This window comes from Erpetoichthys calabaricus, chromosome 12 (assembly GCF_900747795.2).
Source record: "Erpetoichthys calabaricus chromosome 12, fErpCal1.3, whole genome shotgun sequence".
NCBI lineage: Eukaryota > Metazoa > Chordata > Cladistia > Polypteriformes > Polypteridae > Erpetoichthys > Erpetoichthys calabaricus.
The window spans coordinates 85,734,054-85,742,087 of record NC_041405.2 but is presented as its reverse complement, the minus strand read 5'-3'; the positions used below and the strand labels follow the sequence as shown (position 1 = coordinate 85,742,087).

The window sequence follows — 8,034 nt, the reverse complement described above, 5'->3', positions numbered from 1 at the left end:
AAACATGAAGCTGAGTCTCAGTACTTTAGCAACACCAGCTTTATTCAGCTTGAAACAGCAACAGCGCGGTTATTTATTGTAGCGGGATCTGCCACTCTCCTATACACAGACACAGCAGTCAGGCAGGGCCGTGGCCAAGTAATACTGTGCTCTGCGCATTTATAATGTTCCTTGTTCCTTGTATCACCCATCAATGGCAGGCGCTTATAGCATGTCCGCGATCTTTTCGGATTCGCTTTTACGGTGAACTGTGTGTCGTCCCGTTGCGTGGAATCCCACAAGAGTTTAGAAACTCACTCACACCAGCCACGATTCTTTTCAAAGGTAAAGTGCAGGTTAATTTGTTTTATGTATTTTACTTTATATTTTGTATTAATCATTTTTAAATGAATAGTTTTGGGTTGTGGAACGTATCATCTGAGTTTCCATTATTTCTTATGGGGAAATTCGCTTTGATATACCAGTGCTTTGGACTGCGAGCACATTTCCGGAATGAATTATGCTTGCAAACTGAGGTTCCACTGTAATTAGCTGCAGTAGAGTCAAGAGCAACAAAAAACAGATTACGCTCACGCTCGCAACTTGCAGTTCTTGTTGCCGATTGATGCGTTGGATAATACGGAATGTCGGATAAACGAGACTCTAGTGTACTAAAATTTGAAAGTCTCAAAAAAATGATAGTAAAGATTGCATTAGCGCAAACAAACAGAAATTATCCATCCATCCATTTTCCAACCCGCTGAATCCGAACACAGGGTCACGGGGGTCTGCCAGAGCCAATCCCAACCAACACAGGGCACAAGGCAGGAACCAATCCCGGGCAGGGTGCCAACCCACCGCAGAACAGAAATTATTACTCGGTGAAATAACAGAACAGCAAAAAGAGATCAAATATATTGTTCAGATTCGGAGAAGTCGGAGACTTGTAGATTGTCTAATCGTGTTGCCATCAGGGAAAAGTAGTGTTTCTTCCCAATGAAGAGGCATATCCGCGAGAATTAAAAGATTTGTTGTTTGGTGAAAGTGAAATCCACATACGTGAGAGATGCGAAGTGGCTGGCGCATAGCGCAGGCCGGGGAGGTTGGCAAGCCAAGTGAGCAGGGGGTATATATATAGTACCTATAAATACATTTTAAACTTGTTCTGTTGCTGTGAGACTGGCATAAAATGTAATTTACTTACTTTTTCATTGATTACACTAGAGTTAGTATTACTCATCAGTTTTACTAGTTACTACTTACTAACCTAGCCAGTTATACCTATGAATGCATTTATTGGTCAACATGTATTATGTAGATATAGCTCTTAGCACTGCTGCCACATACATCCAGCAAAGAGGGTTTGTATCCCACTCCTCTTTGTTGTCTGTGCAATGTTGGTGCCATTATTTCATGTCTGTGCAGGTTTTTCTTCAGGTACATTGATTTTCCTACCTATCCCAAAAACATGTGTGTCAGTTTAACTGGCAATTCCACGCTGGTCTTGTGTGGGTATATGTCAGTAGATTGGGCCTGCGATGGACTGTACCATCCAGAGTTGACTTCTGCCTTGTGTCCAATGCTGGCAAAATACAACACCAACCCCCACCCCAGCCCCAAATCTATGACCCTACCTTGGATGAATTGCTTTTAAGTATATTATAAATCAATATTGTTATGTGCATTGGCACAAGCATGAGCTTTCGAATCACAAGATATATGATTGGTCATATCTTGTCTGATTTTTAAAGGTAATTATGTTATCAAATGAACTACATCTGAAAGGCAATGTGTTCAAAAATGTGTGCCATGATCTTTATGAGCTTCTACAATAAGTAATAAGTTGCATGTAAAATTTGAAAGAAATTAAAACTTTCGAAGAATTTCATGGGGCACCTAAATGGGAGCAGATATACTGGGATGTCGTAGGTAATAAGAGAGACTTAAAAAAAAATTTTCTCCCCGTTCCTCGTACAATGCCTTGAACAAAGATTGAGACTCTCAGACTCTTGAAAATGTTCTAACACTACTGAATAATTGATTCAATACTGAAATGTTGTTTTTTTATGATATTTTTTGTTTATAAAAATAATCAGAATTAGTTTTTCAATATGGCAATAGTTTATGCTAGACAAAAAGAAACATGCTGCTTGCATAAGTATTCTGTCTCACACACTTTAATATTTTTATTGCTTTTGCAGCAATAAGCTCTGTGAGAATATTGTGATATGCATGCATCAGCTTTGCACACTGTGCTTTAATTAAATATTTAGCAAAGGCCCAATACGTGTGGTAATTGCACGGTCCCCCTGTGTCGTTGAAGGCTTCCTTCCATGTAAAGACATAAAAAAAGTTTTCACATGAACAAGAAGGGGTCACTAGTTTCTTAAATATAATTTCTATGCACAATGTATTGTCCTACAGTTTATGTGCTCTGAGTTCACTTTCCACTAGCTGTGCGTCATGATAGCAGCTCTTTTGGGTTTTATTGGGATACTCCGGTTTCCTCACACGTCCCAGAGGCACTAGTCCCGGGGGCACGGGTGCGCGTTTATTGGTGAAAACTGTACAGTAATGCGTGAACATGCGTGGGTTCGTGCCTGAGGATGCAGAGGGATGAACTGGCGTCCCGTCCATGGCTGTTCACCGTGGTAAAGTAAGTCTGACGTTCGACATTTGCTGTTATCCCCTGACTTACACAAAAAGCAGTTAGTCTATTCAAACACTCCGTGACTCAGTATTGTAAAACAATTAGTCCAATAAACGGTGTATTCCTAAACTGTAGGGTAACAAGGGTTTCGTGTTTGGCTTGATAGTGAATAGTTATACTTTATTAATTCGTGAATTTTATCTGCATACATTTTTGTGTTATACGAATATACTGTATACTGCTGCACGTGACTACCGATTCTGCCAATTTTCCAAAACCAATTAAACAAAGCCATTTCTAAAATGTCTCACCGGCCAGCGTCTTCGCCCACCACCCTCATCCTTTCTGTCGCTTGCCCCTGTCTCTCTCTCTCTCACACTCACTCCCTCTCTCTCTATCTCTCAATTTCTCGCTCGCCCGCTTCTCCCTCACTCTCGCCTTTACCAGCGGCTTTGCTGAAGTGTTTGAGAACACGGCGCCCTCCGCTGCCTGTCGTGAGGCGCATCAAGTCGCTGTCCGAGGTGCTGATGTCCTTTCTGAGCGATGAGATCAGTTTCATTTGAGCAAACTGAATACTCTCGACGTTCCATTTTCTCCCTGCAGTTTTATCCGTGATTTTCCACTTTATTGGCCTGAGCTAAAAGGAATTGCCACCGAACACACAAACAGAAAAATGCGATAGAAGAGGCAAAAAGCCTGACCACGTGTTTTCACTGGTGACGAATCCGAAACGCTGTCCTCTTCGTCAGAGCCGGTTTTTGGCCCCCAACAAACCGGGGCGTGTATGGAAGAGAGGAACGAGGGCCGAGATGATCGAGCTACAAGACGGAGGTACGGGCCATTTATGCATTACTGGCGTCCTGTCAATATCAGATATCGTTTAATGTTGAAGGTTTTTGGATGAGGCGTATTATCCACTCATTTAATAAGCATTCATCTTTCTCTACCGCCCCCACGTTTTTCTGTTTAAAGCGCCAACCTTCTCAATGCACGCCTTTTAAACCCGTCTGTCCTCCGTTAACAAAATAGGCAACAGACGACATAAAATGCAATTTTCAGCCTGATCTGTTTTGATTATGCAATTTTTTTCTTTTTAAGATTTTCTGTTTGTTATGTATACAACAATCTTCTCCGTGTGTCTCTTTGAATGCTTTGATATCAGTTATTATTTAATACCAAGGCCGATATGCAGGTGCACTTTGAAATACCCAAGTTGGTTTTCTCCTTTAAAGGGGGGTTTTCAGGATTATTTACAGCAACATATTCATCAATTTTTTTGTTGGGACATCTCATACATTCAGGCTTGTGGCATGAAATAGTTAAGAACCTAACTGTGGTCTCATTGATGATGGTAGCCTATTTTTAACCAGCCTCAGACATATTTCAATTGCTACCTCCTATTCCACTCAGCTCTCTGTTTGCCTCATGTTAAAAAAAATACCCATTTTGCTTCCTTTCTTTTTCTCCCATAGGCTACTTGTGCAAAGGATTCATTAAAAGCCTGCATGTATATTTACAGCATTTGCTTGAACTGTCATTCCATTGAACTCTACAATGCCAGGCCTTTTTGCTCACAACCATGGCAGGAACTCAACCCAACTTCATTGGGATCCAGGAAGCACAGTTTTACTTTCTTCATCTTCCTTCATCAACAGCATGGTTAAGATTAGTCTCCTTTCACTTATCGTCTGCAGCTCACTCTTCGGTAATGTGCTGGTCCTGCTGGTCTTTCAGCGCAAGCCACAGCTCTTGCATGTTGCCAACCGCTTTGTACTCAACTTGTTGATGGCAGACCTTCTCCAAACAGTTTTGGTGATGCCCTTTGTGATTGCCACCACTGTGCCTAATGTCTGGCCACTGGATCGCCGTCTGTGCCAAGCCCTGGTGGTTCTAATGCACCTGTTTGCCTTTGCTGGTGTCAATACTATAATTGTGGTGTCTGTTGACAGGTACCTGGCAATAATCCACCCTCTCTCCTACCCAACCAGGATGACTCCTCACCGAGGGACAAACCTCATAGTACTTACTTGGCTTCTGAGTGTCCTGCAGAGCACACCACCAGTTTATGGCTGGGGAACCATTGATTTTGACCAGTACCATCACTTCTGCACAGTGGTCTGGTCTTCCAGCTACTCATATTCCACAGCAGTATCCATCTTCTCTTTTTGGGTGCCCGTTTGTATCATGTTAGGCTGCTACTGGATGGTTTTTCGAGCTGCCCGGAGGCAAAATGCCTTGGTACACCCAACACAATCTGTCAACCACAGCAACCCCAGCACAGTCAGCAATGTCTGTCAAGTTCAAGAGTCTTCAGAGGGGGCAAGCTCTGGATACACCAGTCGAGTGCGCCAAAGACGCTTTCACTACCATTGCAAAGCAGCCAAAGTGGTCTTTGTTATTATGTCTTCATATATTTTTAGCATGGGGCCTTATAGTGTTCTTAGCACAATTTCAATCAACAGGAACTCCCATGTGCCCCAATGGATGACCTCCCTTGCTATCATCCTGTTCTTCTTCCAGTGCTGCATTCATCCTTACATCTACGGATACATGCATCGCAGTGTCCGTAAGGAGTTCCTTGCACTCCTTTGTGGTTCATTTTGCCAACAAATCCAGCCTCGCACCTCTGGAATAGACAGCTGTTTTACAGTAACTGATGGTAGAGCAATGCACTCTCATTTACCAGGGGCAGCTGTGCGAGTCTGTTCCCTGAGGACTTGGGAGGAGGGTACAACTTCATCATCCCCTACCGAGAGGAGGTCAAAAGACAGCAGGAAGGAAACTACCTCAATGAGCTTTAGCTCAGAAAGAGAACTGAATGTCTTACCCAAGACAACTTGAAATTATATGATTGTAGATGATGTCACAGTATGACCAGCCTTCATAGTTTGCACCTAGGTTGCACATTGAAGGCAGCAGATGTGAGAATTGGCTGGTAACAAGGATGGCAGAATGTCTACTTAGCTTCAGTTATTACAGGGACCCCTGACATTAGGAAGTCTCAAAAGAAGGTAAGAATGGCACTTAATTCTTAAAAATCACTTAAAAAGTCAGGGTTTGAACTGGTTTGAAGCACCTAGACACCTACAGCTTAGTTAACCATTCCTTTCATTCCAGTATTAAATTAAAAATCTACTGACAGTTTAACAAACAGAATTTTATTTGTATTCAAAATGGCCAGTATTTGTACTGTATCTTGAAATCAACAATATGTGACAATAGGGCAATCCTGAGAAGACATTCAGCCTGAAATAAGTATTTAAAAGAATGACAACATATTATTTTCAAGTTTGAATGTTTTATGCAGTATTTTTTCAGTATTTTGAATGTTTTTCTTGTCCACAGTTTACACAGGGTCATACATTAGAATTTTGAGACATATGAGCTTTAGATTTTGCTCATTTTCATTAGTGAACAAAACTTGTTCTGGAGTTGGAATTTGCTTAATACCTACTGTTAGGAGCAGTCTCTGCAATGGTCCTGATATTTTTGGCTTATCCTTTAACTGCAACAAAATTAGCAGAAAGACAATCATGCTGCTGGTTCCTGAAAGAAAGGGACATTTTGATTTGTCAAAGTAAATTGCATTTTTGAATTGTATTATACATGTATGAACTATTTGATAACAAAACTATGAATTATTTAAAAAAAATAAAGGTTATATAGAAGATTTTATTACCATAAATAAATATTTGATACAATTTGTATTGTGTATCTGTAATTTGCTGTTGTCTTTTTTACAAAGTGTTTTTATCAATGTTTAAAATGTAAATGTATTTTTTTATAAATTAAAATAAAATATGACATGCATTCTGCACTAATTCTCACTACTGTATATATATATATATATATAATATATATATATACAGACAGATATTCATTCATTGCCCACTTTTATATTATACACACAATATTTATGTACATATACATATGCAGAAATATATATAACAGGGCCCCAAACCCTCAGCACAACTTCACCCATACAAGTCCTGGGTTCAAATAAGTAATTTTATTTGTCAAAATACCTAAATAGGCTTCCTGTTCCTCCATATTAGTTATTTTCTTTCTTTTCCATTCTTTTCTTTCTTTTGCTCAAGTCCTCTAAGGTTACAATTACCTTCCTCCTCTAATGACTACAACTCAACTGAGGGATGCAGAGCAGTTCCTTTTCAATATAGTCTGGGAACACTTCTGAGTTAGGCAGAACTTCCATAGGATAAGGAAGCCTCCTCCAGGCTGCTCTCTCTGGAACCACATAAGATTTAGAGCAGGGCTACCCATTAGGACTAGAGATTCTATGCTGCCCTGTACATTTACAAATGGCAGACCCGGCAAAGTGATGTTGCCACACAGCAAACTGAAGGAACATATGGCCCCAGGAGACAATCTCCCTTTGTCCTTCCACTATTTGCAGACTATCCCCAGACCAGGAAAGGCAATACAGTACTACCATTCCAGCCTGGTTGCCCATCCATCTCTGATTTCCATCACATTATTTATTTATTATTCATATATTATACTCTGTCTAGTCCAGGTTAGGATACCCTTTTGCCTTAAGTTCAGCTTGAGTTCTACCAAACGTTGGAAACATTTGATAGAATTCTTTGTCCATGCAGACTCAAAAGTAACATGCACTTCCTAATGTACATTTAAGCTATGGATGTCCCATACCAATTCACCCCAAAAGTGCTCTGTTAAACTGAGATCTGGGGCTGTGCAGGTCATTATAGAAAATTGAAATCACTGTCATGTTTGTGCAAACAACCTAATAATGGATTGTACCTTGATGTATTATTAGTCTGGTATCAGTCTGAAAAAAAGTATGTACTGTGACCATAAGCAGGAACAATGCTTCGGCATACAGTGGCATTTAGATGACACTCATTTGGTATGGAGAGGCCTAATAGCTGATAAGTAAACACCCCCACACCATTAAACTGCCAACATCAGCCTGTACTGTTGACAGAAGACAGGATGTATCCATGGATTCAGACTGTTTACTTCAAATTCTGACTTGGCCATACACATGTTGATATCAGTAATTAAGATTAATCTAACCAGGTGATATTTATTTTTTTTAATTTCAATATTCATTTTTGGTGATAATGTGCTCAGTATAACCTTATCCGCTTGCTCTTAGCTGACAGAACTAAAATACAGCATGGTTTTTGCTACTACTAGCTCATTTGCTTCAATATGCTATTCTGCACGTCTCTGTTGCAAAAAGGTATTTTTTGTGTATGTGGGGTCTTTCTGTTACCTTGAATATGTCTGGCCATCATCCTCTAACACTTCTACTTAAAAAACAATATGTGCCAAGAAAAACTGCAGCTCACTGGATGTGTTTTGAACCATTCTCTGTAATCTCTAAAGATAGTAGTGTATGAAAATCTTAGAAGGGCAGC

General features: G+C 40.3%; 1 protein-coding gene across 1 annotated transcript; it reads left to right on the top strand.

Annotated features, from left to right (window-relative positions):
* Nucleotides 1-3,034: 3,034 nt before the first annotated feature.
* gpr101 (G protein-coupled receptor 101) lies at nucleotides 3,035-6,274 on the top strand. The gene is made up of 2 exons (XM_028814651.2): nucleotides 3,035-3,460; nucleotides 4,102-6,274. The coding sequence occupies exon 2, from the start codon at nucleotides 4,184-4,186 to the stop codon at nucleotides 5,468-5,470; it is 1,287 nt and encodes a 428-aa protein (XP_028670484.1). The 5' UTR covers nucleotides 3,035-3,460; nucleotides 4,102-4,183; the 3' UTR covers nucleotides 5,471-6,274.
* The last annotated feature ends 1,760 nt before the right edge of the window (nucleotides 6,275-8,034 follow it).